This window comes from Rhinoraja longicauda, chromosome 15, assembly GCF_053455715.1.
Source record: "Rhinoraja longicauda isolate Sanriku21f chromosome 15, sRhiLon1.1, whole genome shotgun sequence".
Lineage (NCBI taxonomy): Eukaryota > Metazoa > Chordata > Chondrichthyes > Rajiformes > Arhynchobatidae > Rhinoraja > Rhinoraja longicauda.
Window position 1 is genome coordinate 37,342,991 of NC_135967.1, and position 17,779 is coordinate 37,360,769.

Consider the following 17,779-nt stretch of genomic DNA (forward strand, 5'->3'; position numbering starts at 1 on the left):
GAAAAATAACATTAAAGTGATCCTTAATCTTTGTACATTTGAAGCAGAAATTTATGACCATCAAGGGCATAACGTATTATGGGAATGTGCGTGAAAATTAGCCATGATCTTACTAATAACACAAAAATTCACACAACAGTTCTTGTGAACGGTCCAGTAGATATTGCCAGAAAATTTCCAAGTAGCCTGTTTGGTTATTAATAAATCAAATTGGGTAACTGAGTACACCTGTTGTGCAATTGATTTCAAGTCAGAAGTTATTGGACTTTGTATTGATCCATGATAAGGCCAATTGGTCAGTTTAGTCAGATACTACAAAGGTAAATAGACAAATGTTTAAAAGGGTTCAACTAAGGGTTTCAAGATGTGTTTAGACCCCAACAGAATAAGTTATGAAGTAAGGCTCAAGCAATTAAACATTTTCACTGTAAAAAGTGAAGATAGAGGTAGAGATATTGTGCATGCTATCAAATTAGGAAAAAACATGAAGTAGAAATAAAGCCGTACCTTGGACAACATGTTTGGTTACAGGGCAGCACTACTGGGAACATTTTCAGCCTAGATGGTAAAGGACAATTCAAGGAGCTTTATCAAACAAAAAAAGCACACTAAACTACAAAGATATATTAGGGTAACTAAAAAACGTGGTATATGTGGTCATTTGTGCCTGAAAGGAGGGAAGGGGTTGATAGAGGGATTCCAGCGTACCAATGGCCCTTTCTCATTGAGGATTTTATTAATATTAGGTGAACAAAACAGACAAGCAATGCCTTGGGTATTGGAAAAAGAGGGGAATGAAACCCCCCCCCAAATTCCACATGTCATTTCTGTAACGTTTCCATAATTCAGTGAACTCCATTCAATCCCCCAAGCCAAGGGCTATAAAGCATCAAATGACGAGGCAAAAAAAACCTTAATTTCATCTTGGGCAGGTTTGCCAATCTAACCATACATAGCCTTTCAAGACACATTGTAGGCAGAAATAATGATATCAGCCTGGTCATGCCCTCAACATTGGAAAAAAAAACCCGGCAGGACTGTTCGTTTGGAAGCTTTGAAATGTGATTTGGGTTTTTTTTCTCTCTCAAAAAAAAGAAAGTAAAATGTAAAGATAAGCGAGCACGACCTGAGAGAGGAGAAGGGAAGTTTTTTCTGCAGTTCTACCTTAACCCCTCGGCCGAGATGGAATCACCTGACGAGGCGGCGCCGCCATTTTGGCGGCGAGTGTCGGAGAAAGCGGAAGAGCGCCGGCCCGAGGGGGGCAGGGAGCTCCGAAACCCTCGGCCAACATCATCGCCCAGGCTTCCCGTCAACTACCCCCCGAACCAGACATGCTGGAAAATTCCACCTGCTCTCCCGCTTAAGTCGCGACCGGTTCCTCTTCCGAAGGCAGCAGCAACAACAACGCGCTATTTGTTGAAACAACTACGGTCCGCCTCACGGAAACGGGCATTAAATTCCTTGAACACAATAAGTTTCCTCCCCTCCTAAATTATTCAAGTGTCTGTCAGATCGTGATTTTTTTTTTTTTCGGTGTGTGTGGAAAGGGGACCGGGAGGGTCCTGAAGATTTTTTTGTTTTGTCGGTGGTGTGGTGTGGTGTGTGTGTGGGGTGGGGTGAAGAACAACATTTTTCGTGCTGTTTTTTATTTTCTTTTGTCGCCGTATTTGGTCAAGAGTGCAGCGCCTGTTACCTCAGGAGGGATCGGTCGGATCATGTCGGGCCAGTCGATCACGGACCGGATCACCGCGGCCCAGCACAGCGTTACCGGCTCGGCCATCACCAAAGCGGCGTGTAAAGCCACCACACACGAGGTGATGGGCCCCAAGAAGAAGCATCTTGACTGTGAGTACTCGAATGCTGAAGTCAGAGGAGGAGGAGGAGGGAGGGGGAGTGCGGGTGGAGAAGACGGGCCTTACACTTCTTCCCTCCCCCCCTTTTTGACCTTTTCACAATTGTTCATTAGAGTGTGTTTGCCAGTTATTGAAGCAAACATGAAAGATTTGTGGAAAAACTACAACAGCCCTTTAATAAATTTCATTTTACTAGTCCTTGGCAGTGTCTCCACCCTCTGGTTATCTCATGAGAAGGATCAGGCTCAGCGATGTGGCAATGTGATGTGTCTTCCGTATGAGAATACCAGAACTTGGGCTGCTTCTGACGGTGTGTGAGAATAAAGCTACACCTGTCAGTTCCATCCATTTTAATCTGGAAATCGATTATCTTGAGAGTTGGACCTTTTGTTTGAGATACCTGGCATCTTTTTTGATGAGTTGCACTTGAATTCTGCTATCCAATGATTTCCTGACAGGTAAATATTAAGGAAATCATGGAATTGGAGCAATATGCCATTGAGGTATATCAACTATGGACTTATTTAAGACAAAGCAAGCACAATGGACCAAGTGTCATCTTTCAATTTCATGTATTATTTTCCTTTAGCTCCATATAAAACAGAATCTGAGAATTCCACTACACAGCAGACAGTGACATAGTCCAACTCAAATTGAGGTAACAGGGAAATTTTAAATGTAGTTTCAGTACACTCTCAGTTGTGGTTTGAATGAAGTAAGGTTCTTGTACTACAATACATCCAAATGTACATTTAGCAGTGCAAGAGTCCTGTTTGTGGCCGGCACTCTCAATGAGGCCAATGCAGAATTTCCTGATTGTTTAACTACCTGATTTTAATATAAACTATCTTTATTGTTGCCCTCAGTTCATGAATGCGTGTTTGGGAATTGGGAGAGTCTTTGGACAGTAATTGCACAAAATGACCTAGTTAAAGATGTGAAAGCAGCTTGGGGAAATGATGTTAGAATTGTTGATAGATACGTTGCCATTAAAGGAAGTGAAGGATATAATATTTTTATAAAGGAAGTTTCCATTTTATATAATTATAACAATGTGTATTTAGATAGCCACATACTGATCTTGACTACAAAGAGGATTTTCCCCTGCAGCTGAATTGGGAACCAAGGATCATAACCTCAAATTTAGTACTGAAATTACTTTTTCTTTAAATGGAAAGTGAATTCTGTATCCTGGTGGCTCAGTTATTGAGTTTATTCAAAAGAGAGGTCAGAAGGTTTCTGGATATAAGGGAATCAAGGTTATATGGGAATAATGCAAGAAAATGGAGCTGATGTTGGAGATCAGCTGCAATCTTAAATTGCAAAGCAGGCTGGAAGGGCCTACTCCTGGTCCTAGTTGTTATATTCCATGGTATTATGTTATAGGAGCATCTGGGTTAAGTGCAATACAATGGAGTTTTAAATGAAATGAGCAACTTGTTCATTAATTTGTAAATATTTTTCATGAAATTAATTGTGGGTCTGGATTCCAGTTCAAAGTAGCAAGATTCTGGTTTAAATTCCAAAATTTTATCCTCAAATTTCCTTGTTACTGCTTTTTTTTTTTTTTTACTTCCTCTTCTAACATAAACAAAACATAGAATTTTAGTACTACAACACCATCTCATTGACGTGAAATGCTAACCGTTCCTTTCCGTTCCTACATCATTTGTCTGCTCTCCTCAGTTTCCAGAATTTTCTACTTTTATTTAAGTTTTTACAGTATCTGTAGAAATTTCTTTTTCGGTGTTCACCAAAATTAATATTTTCTCTCTTGAAAATATCGCTCATAATTTTTGTTTAAAACACTCTGAGCAATAATTGGTCTTTGTAAACTTATCAAGATTGTTGCTGATTTTGCATGAGCTTAGTAGAGAGATAGGGAGAGAACCTCATTAGGAAGGTCTGAAGAAGGGTCTCGACCCGAAACGTCACCCATTCCTTCTCTCCTGAGATGCTGCCTGACCTGCTGAGTTACTCCAGCATTTTGTGAAATAAATACCTTCGATTTGTACCAGCATCTGCAGTTATTTTCTTACTCTTTCATTAGGAAGGCAGGCAATCAAGCACACCCTGATAAAAAATCAGGCGGTATTCGACTGCAACAACATAACGGCTAACTCTGATCTTGTACTTGACTAATGTTGATATTTTTATGGAAGCTGGCCAAATACGTATTTTTTTTCGTAAATAACCATGGGAACAGTCAGAAAAGTGTTTGAATCCAGTTGTTGCAAGTCCTTGATGCATGTCTGAGCTTTTTGCTGAAATTGACACTTTGTATCCTAATCTTTGCAGCCAGTCAGCTGATATCTTACTAAAAACTAAAATACTGCTGATTGCAGAAAAAGTAAAACAATAGCAGAAAAGATTGAACTTTTTCAGCACTTCACACGCGATCAAAGGAGAAAAATATCCTTTCTGATATAATCCTTTGTAAAAACTTGATCACTTTTTAAGGACTAAGGCACATCAATTTTAAATAACTGATTGGTGAGTTTTATTTTAACTTAGTGTTGCAGTTAGTACATTCTGAAAATGTCATGTCTTGTTTGCTGAAGGTTAAACTGCATGTCGGATTGCTATCTGACTGTAATAGAACGTATAAAATCCACCGAATATCGCCATTGAAGTCATCTACATGCCATTCTTCTTGATATTGCATGCTCTTATCTGGCACTTTATCCAAAACTATCTCATTCTGCTGTCACCACGTGTTAATGAAGGTGTAATGTTGGCATCTGTGACCTAAGGTTACATTTTGGGACAAAATTATAAGAGCCGGCATAATAATCCTCTGACAAGGATACAACATTAACTAATTTCTGAATAAGGAAAGTCTTTGGAACTTTACCACAATGAGACAATACAATGAGGCACAGACCGATAAAGGTTGCATGACAAGTCAATATACTGGTTAAAAGACCATATGGGGTGTTTTATTGGCTGAGGTACAGAATACAAGAATAGGAGGGCTGGCAAGAACTGTATGTAGTGCTAATTAGTCCTTGAGAATTGCATTTCACGTTACAGTAAAGATGCAATTGAATTGGAGAGTGTGTGGAGGAGATTTGAGGATATTGTCAGCACCGTAAAATTGTAACCATTAGAAAACATTAGAGAGCTAAGATTGTTTTCTTTGGAGCAGATGAGACTGAAGGTAGACAATTCAGGTGTATAAAATTGAGGGGCCCGCATGGTAAAAACGAAAAGCCTATTTTACACAACAGCGAGGTCAAAAACTAGTAGTATACTCCTCCCACTTCCTCCAAACCAGAGGCGTGGCTATGGGCACTCGCATGGGCCCTAGCTACGCCTGCCTCTTTGTCGGGTACGTCGAACAATCCCTGTTCCAGACGTACACTGGCCCCATCCCCGAACTCTACCTCCGCTACATCGACGACTGCATTGGTGCTATCTCTTACACCCATGCAGAACTCACTGACTTTATACACTTCACCTCCAATTTCCATCCTGCCCTTAAATATACCTGGACTATCTCTGACATCTCCCTCCCGTTTCTGGACCTCACCATCTCCATCACAGGAGAAAAACTAGTGACGGACATTTATTACAAGCCCACCGACTCGCACAGCTATCTGGACTACACTTCTTCCCACCCGGTCCCCTGCAAAAAGTCTATCCCCTACTCCCAATTCCTCCGTCTACGCCGCATCTGCGCCCGGGATGAGGTGTTTCACACTAGGGCTTCCGAGATGTCCTCGTTTTTCAGAAAACGGGGCTTCCCCTCCTCCATTATAGATGAGGCTCTCACTAGGGTCTCTTCTACATCCCGCAGCTCCGCTCTTGCTCCCCATCCCCACACTCGCAACAAGGACAGGATCCCCCTCGTTCTCACCTTCCACCCCACCAGCCAGCGGATCCAACATATTATCCACCAACATTTCCGTCACCTACAACAGGACCCCACCACTGGCCATATCTTCCCATCCCCTCCCCTCTCTGCGTTCCGCAGAGACCGTTCCCTCCGCAACTCCCTGGTCCACTCGTCCCTTCCTACCCAAACCACCCTAACCCCGGGCACTTTCCCTTGCAACCGCACGAGATGCAACACCTGTCCCTTTACCTCCCCCCTCAACTCCATCAAAGGACCCAAACATTCTTTCCAGGTGAGACAGAGGTTCACCTGCACCTCCTCCAACCTCGTCTATTGCATCCGCTGCTCTAGATGTCAACTTATCTATATCGGCGAAACCAAGCGCAGGCTCGGCGATCGCTTCGCTGAACACCTGCGCTCGGTCCGCATTAACGCAACTGATCTCCCGGTGGCCCAGCACTTTAACTCCCCATTCCCAGTCTGATCTCTCTGTCATGGGCCTCCTCCAGTGCCATAGTGAGGCCCGCCGGAAATTGGAGGAGCAGCACCTCATATTTCGCCTGGGCAGTTTGCGGCCCGGTGGTATGAACGTCGACTTCTCCAACTTCAGATAGCTCCTCTGTCCCTCCCTTCCCCTCCTCCTTCCCAGATCTCCCTCTATCTTCCTGTCTCCACCTATATCCTTCCTTTGTCCCACCCCCGACATCAGTCTGAAGAAGGGTCTCGACCCGAAACGTCACCCATTCCTTCTCTCCCGAGATGCTGCCTGACCTGCTGAGTTACTCCAGCATTTTGTGAATAAATCAAAAACTAGTGACAGATTTAAAGTCTGAAGAAGGGTCTCGACCCGAAACGCCATCCATTCCTTCTCTCCAGAGATGCTGCCTGTCCTGCTGAGTTACTCCAGCATTTTGTGTTTACCTTCGATTTAAACCAGCATTTGCAGTTCTTTCCTATACTTAGACAGATTTAAAGTAATTGAATGAAACATTTTCATCCAGCGGGCAGTACAGATCTGAAATCTGCCAACTGAAATGATGGTAGAGGGAAAACCCTTTTCTATCTATATTATTATATTACTAAAACTCACATCTTGTTGGTTTGTCAGTTTGCTTGTTCCTGCAATACAGCCAAAACGGTACACGATACCGCAACAATTTTAGGCCCACTTTACTCACCATTGTCCTGGGGTGCTATGGAGGAAGTTTCATTCAAATTGGTGTTATATTTTTAAAGTTATTCACCTTTTAAAGTTTAAAAAACCGCGCATGCGCAGGTGGGGCCTGTTGATCTGATACTTGCATATCACAAAAATGCTGGAGTAACTCAGCAGCTCAGGCAGCATCTAGGAGAGAGGGAATGGGTGACGTTTCGGGTCATAGAAACATAGAAAATAAGTGCAGGAGTAGGCCCTTCGGCCCTTCGAGCCTGCACCGCCATTCAATATGATCATGGCTGATCATCCAGCTCAGTAGCCTGTACCTGCCTTCTCTCCATACCCCCTGATCCCTTTAGCAAAAAGGGCCACATCTAACTCCCTCTTAAATATAGCCAATGAACTGGCCTCAACTACCTTCTGTGGCAGAGAATTCCACAGACTCACCACTCTCTGTGTGAAGAAATGTTTTCTCATCTCGGTCCTAAAAGACTTCCCCCTTATCCTTAAGCTGTGACCCCTGGTTCTGGACTCCCCCAACATCGGGAACAATCTTCCCGCATCTAGCCTCTCCAACCCCTTAAGAATTTTATATGTTTCTATAAGATCCCCCCTCAGTCTTCTAAATTCCAGCGAGTACAAGCCCAGTCTATCCAGTCTTTCCTCATATGAAAGTCCCGCCATCCCAGGGATCAATCTGGTGAACCTTCTCTGTACTCCCTCTAAGGCAAGAACGTCTTTCCTCAGGTTAGGAGACCAAAACTGCACACAATACTCCAGGTGCGGTCTCACCAAGGCCCTGTACAACTGCAGCAGAACCTCCCTGCTCCTAAACTCAAATCCTCTTGCTATGAATGCCAACATACCATTCGCTTTCTTCACTGCCTGCTGCACCTGCATGCTTGCTTTCAATGACTGGTGCACCATGACACCCAGGTCACGTTGCATCTCCCCTTCTCCCAATCGGTCACCATTCAGGTAATACTCTGCTTTCCTGTTCTTGCCGCCAAAGTGGATAACCTCACATTTATAGTGGATAACCTCACATTTATGGGTCGAGACCCTTCTTCAGACTGATCTACGTAAGATGGCCGCCTGAAACCTGCACAGTATTTTTGCCGTGGTCAGGGCTGTGATCTGGCGCCGACCGCCACTCTCACCTCGCCCTCCGTGGCCCTCGGGTACGAGCAGGGCTGGGCCACTTGTCTCTTGGGGGGTGGTTATGCTGGCTCCTTAGCGGAGGGTGAGCCAGGCCTGATGCCGGGAGAAGCAGCCTGGACCTGGACGTGACTGGGTAACCGTGAGCCTGAGGTGGGCGGCGGTGAGGCCGGGCGTTGGTGGAGGCTGAGGCCTGGGCCTGCCCTCGGCTCCCCCGTCCCCCCCACCTCTCCCCGGCTGGTTCAGCATTTTTCCCACGCCGCCCAGAGTCCAGCGGCATCGGCGCAGCAACATGCTCTGGCCCCTGAGGGCCGTCAGCAGAAGAACCGCTGCTGTCTACCCACTGCATTGAACATCCCTGGGACGGGACGGGACAGGACTCTCCCCACCCCTGCTCCACTACAGTGAAGCGCCCGTGCCGGTAGGTGGGTTGCTAAGCAACCTCTGCTTGGTGGAGTCCGCCTCCCCCGGGACGGCCCTCTGCCCCCGTACAAATACGGGACAAGGGCTGACCCGTACGGGACAAGGCAATGTAGCCCAAAATACGGGATGTCCCGGCTAATACAGGACAGTTGGCAACCCTGGGGGGAGGGCGGAGTGGAGGGAGGGAGTGCTGGAGAGCCCCTAAGAATGGAGGGGGGGGGGGGGCGTGTGGGGAGGAGGGGGGATGGAATGGGTGAGGGGGAGGACTGGGGAGGAGGTAGGGGGCAGGGGAGGTGGGGGGAAAGGGGGATGGAGTGGGTGAGTGTCGTCGGTTGGAGGAGGGTTGCCGGGTCCGCAGGAGAGGTCCTGGGGTGTGCAGTAGCAAGTTTCGTTCAAATTGGTGTTATATTGTAAAAGTTCTTGACATTTTAAACTTTAATAAATCCCTTCATTTAGATTTATTTCATTTTTAAAAACGTGTTATTTTAAAGAAAGATTTTTTCTTTTTGTTTTAAAGATAGCCATTTTCATTTACATTTCTTTAATCTTAAAAATACCCACCGTTTAATTTAAAGAAAAAACACTTTTTTCAAGAAAGGTTTATTTCATTTAAAAAATATAGACACTTTCATTTATATTTATTTCAATTTTTAAAAAAAAGCCGTTTAATTTTTGCTGGGCCCGCAGGATCGTTAATTGGGGGAGGGTTGCCCGGCCTGCAAGATCGTCAGTTGGGGGAGGGTTGTCTGGCCCGCAGGAGAGGCCCGCAGGATAGGTTTGGGCCCAACGGGTCCACTTGATCTAGTCACATTTAAACTTCACTTGGCTCCTATACTTGGAAGATATGTGACCTGCAAAATTGAATACATGCAGGAAGGTCAGATTAGACTGATTTTTTTTTTTGCAGCACTGAAGCGATGGACTAAATGGTTTCCTTGGTTGTAAATTTTCTATCATTTCAAGCTGCACGTGGTGTAAAGTCCATTGTGTTTAGAGAGTGACTGTAGGGCTGGCTATCCTTTGTTTATTAGGGATTTCACAGGAACAAGATGGTGCATAGCTCATGAGGAAAGAATTTAGTTGCTTACCGTAGAGTAAAGGGATGTGAGCCTGATTAATGAAAATGGTTATTGCCTTCACAGGTAAACCTTTAAAGAACATTTTCCAGCATTGTTCTAAAATAGAAGTCAAATATTGTCTCATTGTGGGAAAAGTTCCAAAGACTTTTCTTGTTCAGAAATCTGTTGAGGTGATGGAGTAACCTGCATGGATGCATTATGGCCTGCTGCAGCAATTCCAATGCATAGGAATGCAAGAGGCTGCAGAGAGAATTACGACTTTCTAAAGATATTTTGAGAGATATATGGATAGGAAGGGTTTAGAGGGATATGGGCCAATTGCAACCAAGTGGGACGCCCAATCTGCCAACTTGGTTAGCATGAACGAAGGGCCTGTTTCCATGCTATACAGCTCTACGGCTCTATAAGAATGGTGGACTTCATTCTGGGTCCATCACAGGCACTGTCCTTCCCACCATTAAAAGAGTTCGTATGAGGTGCTGCCATTGAGGATCCTCACATTCCAGGCCCTCTTCTCGCTGTTACCATCTGACAGAAAATAAAGAAGCCTAAAGTCCTACACCACCAAATTCAGAACCAGCTAATTTCCTACAACCATGAGGGCTTGAACCGACCTGCACAATGTTAATCCTACCTCGGCAAAGGAGCACTATGGCACACCTCTCACAGTACCATGGACTTATTTTCTCATTTTGTTTTTTAACTAATGTCTTGTTTTTTTTCACTGGCTTGTTTCATGTATGTGTAGTTTGTTTCATGTGTTGACAAACCTCAGTAAGGCTTTTGACAAAGTCCTGCATTGTTGGCTGGTCCAGAATGTTATGACACAGGTGAGCCAAGATGTGTTGGCAAACTGGATCGAAAATTGCCTAGTTGTTAGGAAGCTGAGAGTGGTGGTGGATTGGAATATTTCTGTCTGGAAATCTGTAATAAATTGTGTACCGTAGGGTATCGATGTTGGAGCCTTTGTTTGTAATGAGTTTTATGCTTCTGAATCCAGCATTGTGAAAAGCTTGTACAATGTGCATATGTTGTAATAGGAACTTTGAACCTGCAGCTAACCACATGATGGAATTACAGAGTGTGCTGATATCTGTAGCTAGACAATGATAAGTGCAAACTATGTATGTAACTTAGAGCTGCAAATCATATATTGTCGTCATCGTCATGGCTATCCCTCAAGGTCGTGGATGATGGTCGACGTTCCGTTGTTTTTATGAACTTTCGGGTGGCTTATGAGTCCAATCCTGGCTTTGAAAGTTCTTTGGCATTCAGGGCAGGTAATTCCAGATGTCAGATCGGGCTTTGGTTGTTGCTGCCTCTTTTTCCGTTTACTTCTCTTTTCTTCTAATTCTGCGCATTTGTTGGCTTCGAAGGTTGCTGTTCCTTTTTGGATGATGGTTCGCCAGAGTTTCCTGTCCTTGGTTTCCCAATTGTCGATGTCGATTTCACATTTCTTCATGCTGGCTTTTAAAGCGTCTTTGAATCTCTTCTTTTGTCCACCTCTTTTACGTTTGCTTTCTTTAAGCTGGGAATAGGTTTGCTTTGGTAGACGCTCGTCTTCCATCTGAACAACATGACCGCTCCATCTTAGTTGGTTCTTGATGACGAAGGCTTCGATGCTTGATGTTTTTGCTTCATTCAGCACACTGACGTTGGTTCTTCTGTCTTCCCAGCTGATATTTAAGCTGGTTCGAAGACATCGTTGATGGAACTTTTCAAGTGTTTTCAGATGGCGTCGATATGTTGTCCAGGTTTCTGATGCATACAAGAGCATTGGAATCACCACTGCTTTGTACACTAACATTTTGGTGTCCGTTCGGATGTCACGAATTTGAAAGACTCTTGTTCGAAGACGTCCAAAAGCTGTTCCAGCACACTTAAGACGATGTTGGATCTCGTCATCAAGGACATTAGAACTCAGCAGAACACAGTCTAATTCCCATGTCTAGGTCGCACAATGTCAACTTTTTACATATTAATTTTATATATGGGTAGTGTTAACGGTCATTGATATTTGTGAAAGTGGCAATGATTTACTTTTTAAACTGCTTTACCCCTTATGCTGAAGGCTACTGTGCCAGTATTTAGACACATGATGAATGAAAGCGGTGTATTTCCAAGATAGGCTGGTGTTTGACCTGAAGAGCAGCTAGCTGGTGGCCACGTTGCCATGAGCCTTCTGCCATGTCCTTCGAAGTGACATGGGTTGGGGTTTGAGAAGTACATTTGAAGAAACCTTAGCGAGTTGCAGCAGAGCATGTTGGAAATTGGGCAGCAGTAAATCTGACTAACTTGTTTTAGACAGTTATACCCTGGCACACAGCGCCTTTCGTGTAGTAGACAGTGGAAAAGATTTGAAGAGTCAGGAAGCAAGTCATTTGCTATAGGATTTCCAGGCTCAGAATTGCTGTCATAACTACAGAACACGTTACATTAATTAATTGTAATTAATTTATTATTGTAATTAATTTATTAGCCAAGTATGTAAACATACAAGGAATTTGATTTGCCAACAGTCATACAAAAAAGCAACAGGATATATAACCACATAAAATTAAACCTCGACTTAAACAGCCACCACAACGGCCTATGAGAATCCCCAGGGCACACAGCATAAGCGGAGACCCACAGCCATCAGTTCATTGTCCGGGCCACACACACGCTCCTTCACCGTGATGTAACCGGAGTTGTTCCCACCGCTGTCACTCTCTCTGCAGTCCCTGCCCGCCCGAACAGCCAGAAAGCCGTCCACACTCGCACTAGACTCCGGGATGTCTTCATGGAGCCATGTCCCTGCAAAACACCGAGATCACTGCACTCATGGCTCTCCCTCCGAGTCTTCACCAGTGCAGGCAGCACGTCCATCTTGTTTTTTCAGCGACCTCACGTTCCCCACTGTGATAACTTATACCTTCTTCCTCCCGCGGTCAGGGCAATCAAAACTTCTGCAGTCGGGGCGATCGAAGCTCCCGCGATCGGGGCAGTCAAAGCTCCTGCGGTTGAAGCTCCCACAGTCGATCCCCAACAAACGGACCGCCAGCTGCACAATGTTAAAGCCACAGTGCAGACGGAGATACGATGAAAAAGTCTCATCTCCGACGAGAAAAGAGATAAAAAAGGTTTCCTGCAACCCTCCCCCACATAATACAAAAACGGAAGATACACTAAAAACATACAAACACAGACCAAAAGAAAAGAAAAAGACGCGACAGGCTGTTGGCGCGACTGCCATGTACGGCGCCACCTCTAATTAAATTCTGATCAATTGGTGGCTATCATAAATTTGATGCTGGAGGGTTTATTGATGGCAATGCTGTATAATAATGTTAAAGGGGTGCCAGGGTGAGTGTTGCTTGGAATTCCTTTTGTTGAGACGGTCAGTGCCAAGTATTGGTGTTATGCAAATGTTATTCACAGTTTATTTACTTAAGCCTAAATGTTGATTAGATCTTCCTGCATGCAATCACAATCTGCTTTATTATATGAAGAATTGTAATCTGGTTGAATGTTGATCAATCATCTTGATCTTATAGCGACGCACCTGAATATAGTTGGTTTTTGAGGAAAGCCTACACCAATATCATGGAGCTGAGATGTTTAATCTCACTAAAGACATCCATGTGACTTCAATTTTGACGGTCAGATATTGCCTTGATGCTGATGGTCACGTAACAACAACATTAATATTCAGTTCTGCATGGCGTGGATAGGTGACATTTCAGGTCCAAACCCTTCTTCAGAATGAAACTAAGAGTGTAGTGCCAGTCTCCCAACCTACCTCATTGCACCACTTGCACTTTAAAAAAAACTGCACTTTCTCTCCAACGGTAGTGCTATAATGCTGCAACACTATATTCTGCAGTGTGGTATTTTTCTCTGACTACCTGTTGTACTTGTGTAATGCCTAGTTGGTACTCGTGTGCTCTTTGCTCCTTCCCACCCCCATTCCAATACTAAAGATCCTTGATGGGACCTTTAAAGACATGAATGACTTACAACATCACAGGAGCCACGAGGCAGCAAAGATAGATGTCATTTATGAAATTCATCACTGCTAGTGTGCCAGCATGGGTTTTTGCCAACTGCAGTGAGAAGAGCTCCAATTCTGATTTGCATTCATTTACCACAACTTTTCCCTTATCTTTGGCGAGCATGCCTACAAAAACCTTCTAAAACTATTGCTTTGGGATCTACCAAACCTGTCTTTGCATATCAAATTTCTATCAGTTATTCCTAGCGTCTGTTTATCTGCATAATATTTAATTCTTAAATTTGGTAATATGATTTATGTATATCTAATTTATAAGTTACCATGGAAAGTTTAACGAGTTACCATGGGAAGTTTTACTAATTTTAATGGTGCTTTGTAATTGTGGGCTGCTGTTTCAAATGGGAATTCTAGTACATAGGACTGCAACATCTTGAAGGATTGTCAATGTTGGCAGAGGTGAAGGGTGATAACGTCCTAAGTGTTTCAGCTTGGGACAAAAGAATGTCGGTAATCCAAGAAGTGGCCCCAGCAAAACATGGAGGATTGTGGATATTTTTTCTCTGTTGGACACAGTTGGCTTTACACAGAGGATTGGTATTAGAAATGAAATCTACCAGACTTGTCGTCTCTGCTCTAAAAGTGATTCCAGATCTGCAGTATTGAGCTTGACTCTTAATCGTGCCTTGAAATGGTCCAGCAAGTGGCTCTTGCTGTTGTATGCTTATACTGCTTGCAATATCCATGTCTTTGATAAATTCTTAAAATGTTGACTGATTCTGATCTTGATTTAGACCTAAAATAGGATGAAATATCTCTAGTTCTTAGTCTACCTTGGAAACAAAAAAAGGTGCTAATTATGCTTTGTTAATTTTGTTCTGAATGTTTTGGATTCAATGCAGCTCAATTATTCCCTTTATACTATGCAATCTTTCATAATTTTCCACTCCCTGCTATTTTCTGTTCATCTTTAAGGCTGTTCCTAACCACTGCTTTTGTCTTTGACATATCCTGCTTTTTCTGCGTTAAATTCACCTACCCTTTGGTTGAACATCAAACATCCCCTTCTGTTCATTCCTCCTTGGGATCCTTCATCAGTTGCTATTCGCTGGATTCTCTGACAGTCCCTATAAGGTCTTCCTAAATCCTGGTATGCATTCCCAATTTTCCTCTAGGTTTTAAATTTTTTTTACACTTGTCACCCCACCCTCTGCCTCAAACATGTTCTCAAATCCCACTATTACTATCATTTCCAGTTTCCCACATGTTCTGCATTCCTAAACCGCAGACAGTTTCTGCTGCCTATTATCTGCAACATTGTTCCTATCATATTTCACTGTACTGTTTGTTTTGAGACACAAGTAAAAGATAAAATTAACTACATAGTTAAATATGAAACAGTGATCAAGGCCATTGCTTTGCAGCATTTCTTAAAAGACACACACAAATACGGCTAATATTCTCAATATATATATTTTTTAAATCTTGGCGATTTATATCATCCGGTAATAAGAGAAGAATTACAGCATTATAGTAGAATTGCAACCGGATTACTTTAATACAGGTTATTTTAATACTACACGAGAATTTTTGTAAACGTGTTCCATTCAGAGTTCAGCTCAGAAGCCGGATCTTTGACCCAACTCGTCCATGCTGACCAAGACAAGTTAGTCGCATTTGCCTGTGTTTGTCCCATATCCCTCCAAACCATTCCAATCCATGTACCTGTCCAAATGGCTTTTAAATGTGGTTATTTTACCTGCCTCAACTACATCGTCTGACAGCTCGTTCTTTATACCCACAACCCTCTGTGGAAAAGGTTGCTTCTCAGGTTTTTATTAAATCTTCTCATCTCACCTTAAACTTATGCCCTCTAATTCTTGATTTCCCCAACCCTGGGAAAAAGACTGTGTGCACTCACCTTATTTATTCACCTTATCAGCCTCTTGTGCCTTAAGGAATAGCCTACCCAACCTCTCCCTATTGTTCAGGCCCACAAGTCCTGGCATCATCCTCGTAAATCTTCTCTGCACCCTTTCCAGCTTAATGGCATCTTTCATGTAGAAGGGTGACCAAAACTGAATAGGGGGATTGCATGTAAAGTCATAAGTTCAAGCCATCTGGAGTACGTGGCAGCATACGGCATACACTAGTAACACATGCAAAGCGTACGTTCTTACCTTGAAAAAAACGCCAAAATGGCCAATTTTTGTGCTGTATAAAATGAGGAAGATGCTGGAGGATCTGGCGGAGGAAGAGGAACCGGGAGAAGGGCTGCAAAGCCTACGGATGCTAGAAGCAGCTGGGAAGAAGTCTGGCCAGCCGGCGGAAGGGGAAACGCGGCCGGGATGGGAGGCAGGAGAGCAAGGCCGAGAAACAGGGGGCCGGCGGGGGGAGAAGAAGAGGAGGAGAGGAGGAAAGGACGGGGTTGAGCGAGCTGGGAGAGGAGCAGCGGGAAGAATCTGAGCCGAGGGGCCTGGAGGATCTGCAAGTGCAGAAGCAGCTAGCGCTGGAGGTCGGCAACCCGCCGGGGTCTGAGGGTGAAGGGCGCAGGGAGTCGTGCTCGACAGCCTTGGAGGAGGAGGCGGTGGAAGAGGAGGAGGAGCGGAGTGTCAAGCCCGAAGAGGAGGAGGAAGAGGGGCCGGGGAGAGGCCGATCGGCAGCGGAGGCCAAGCAGCAGCAAGAGCTGGGCTGGGCGCTAGGTGGAGGACTAGGCCATGGCTCTGCTCGGCCTCGAGGTTTAGAGCGCAGGCCAAGTGGAAACGGAGTCCGGCTGACGGAGATGGCGAGAAGGGCTGGAGGGCCAGCAGGAGCGGCGAGGGGCCAAAGAGCCGCAGGAACCGAAGCGCAGGCCGAGCTTGGAGGAGCGCAGTAATGGGGAGAGGTGTCGGGACACTCGGAGCGCTGGGAGGAAGCCGGCGACGCGCTGGTGGGAGAAGACGGGGGAAGCCGAGTTACAGCAAAGTGCAGCCGCAACATTCAACTGCAACACCCTCTCAAATTAGGACTGACGAATTGTTCCACAACTGAAGTCATTCCAAACATAAAATAGAAGAAAAAGACTAAGCAAATATCCCAACTCTTCAATGACAGCCATAGTAAATGCTTACCTGAAGTTCACCGCTTGCACGCCAGAAGGCTTGCGTGGCAACAGTATGGGTCAGGGGTCGTGACCTCGCCTGCCGTGCAATCCTCCTATGCAATACTCCATATGCAGCCTCGCCATCGTCTTGTACAAATGCAACATAACATCCTAACTTTTATACTCAATTACCTATTCTCAGAAAACAGTGAATTTTTTTTTTGGTGTGTATTTGAAAGAATTTGTATTCTATGCGCTTGATTTCATGTATGGCTATATTAACGAAATTGTCATTCTATGTAAAATAAATTTGGTTAAATTAACCAAAAGCAAATATAATCAAATATAATTTCACTATATATGCTTCAGTTACTGAGTTGTTTTTTCAATATTTCTAGATATTTGTAAATCATGAAAATATAATTAATTTAGACAAAAATCCACCAGTTGATGTTTTCCACAGCAAATCATACATTAGAGCTCAGATTGTATAAATAAATTAACTAGTAAACTGGTGGAAATTATCTATTCTTTCATGAGGCTTTTCAGTGCAGAATTGGCAGTTAAAATGCATTGCAATGTACCTGGAAGATTGCTCAAAGATTTCAAGCTCTCTTGAATTTAGTGAAAGATGCTTTTAAAAACCAGTTTGATTGGAGGGCATGGAATACATTTCTAACAAAAAAGTGTGCTAGATTTGTAAAACTGTTCCAAATTGGGAGATAGTAAGAAAGGTGCGTTTTATTTGAGGGCAGAAATTGTAATGAATTTGAAATATCATTCTTGCCTGGGGTTTGACTACAGTATATTAAGGCTAATCAGTCGATATTTTGAAATATATTAGTTTAGATAGCAAGAGCAGAGATAACTGCTAAAGAGACAGGTGCTGTCAAATATATTTTCAATATGCTTCCATGTGTCTGATAGAGACATTTTAAAATGATTTATATTAATGTAGCTATTTTTTTAAAGATATGTAGACAGTAAATGTATTTGTTAGATGAGTGTCAATTTAAAATAATTAATTTTAAAAATAAAGACAAGGTCTAAACCATGTACCATTTTCCTCCAAGATTGGCAACCCAATTCAAATGAATGAGGTCTTGCTACATATACCAACTTTGGCTATCTTAATGTGCAGTGACCACATACAGAGCATATCTGATGCCTCTCATAGAGCTCTGCCCCGAAGACCAGCA

General features: G+C 43.7%; 1 protein-coding gene across 3 annotated transcripts in view; it reads left to right on the top strand.

Annotated features, from left to right (window-relative positions):
• Positions 1–1,213: 1,213 nt before the first annotated feature.
• Positions 1,214–17,779, top strand: part of LOC144600657 (phosphatidylinositol-binding clathrin assembly protein-like) — an 83,594-nt gene continuing 67,028 nt past the window's right edge. For all 3 annotated transcript variants that reach the window (XM_078412505.1, XM_078412508.1, XM_078412506.1), the window contains exon 1: positions 1,214–1,845. In XM_078412505.1, coding sequence (XP_078268631.1) covers positions 1,716–1,845 — 130 coding nt within the window. In that variant the 5' untranslated portion in view covers positions 1,214–1,715. The remainder of the gene's footprint in view (positions 1,846–17,779) is intronic.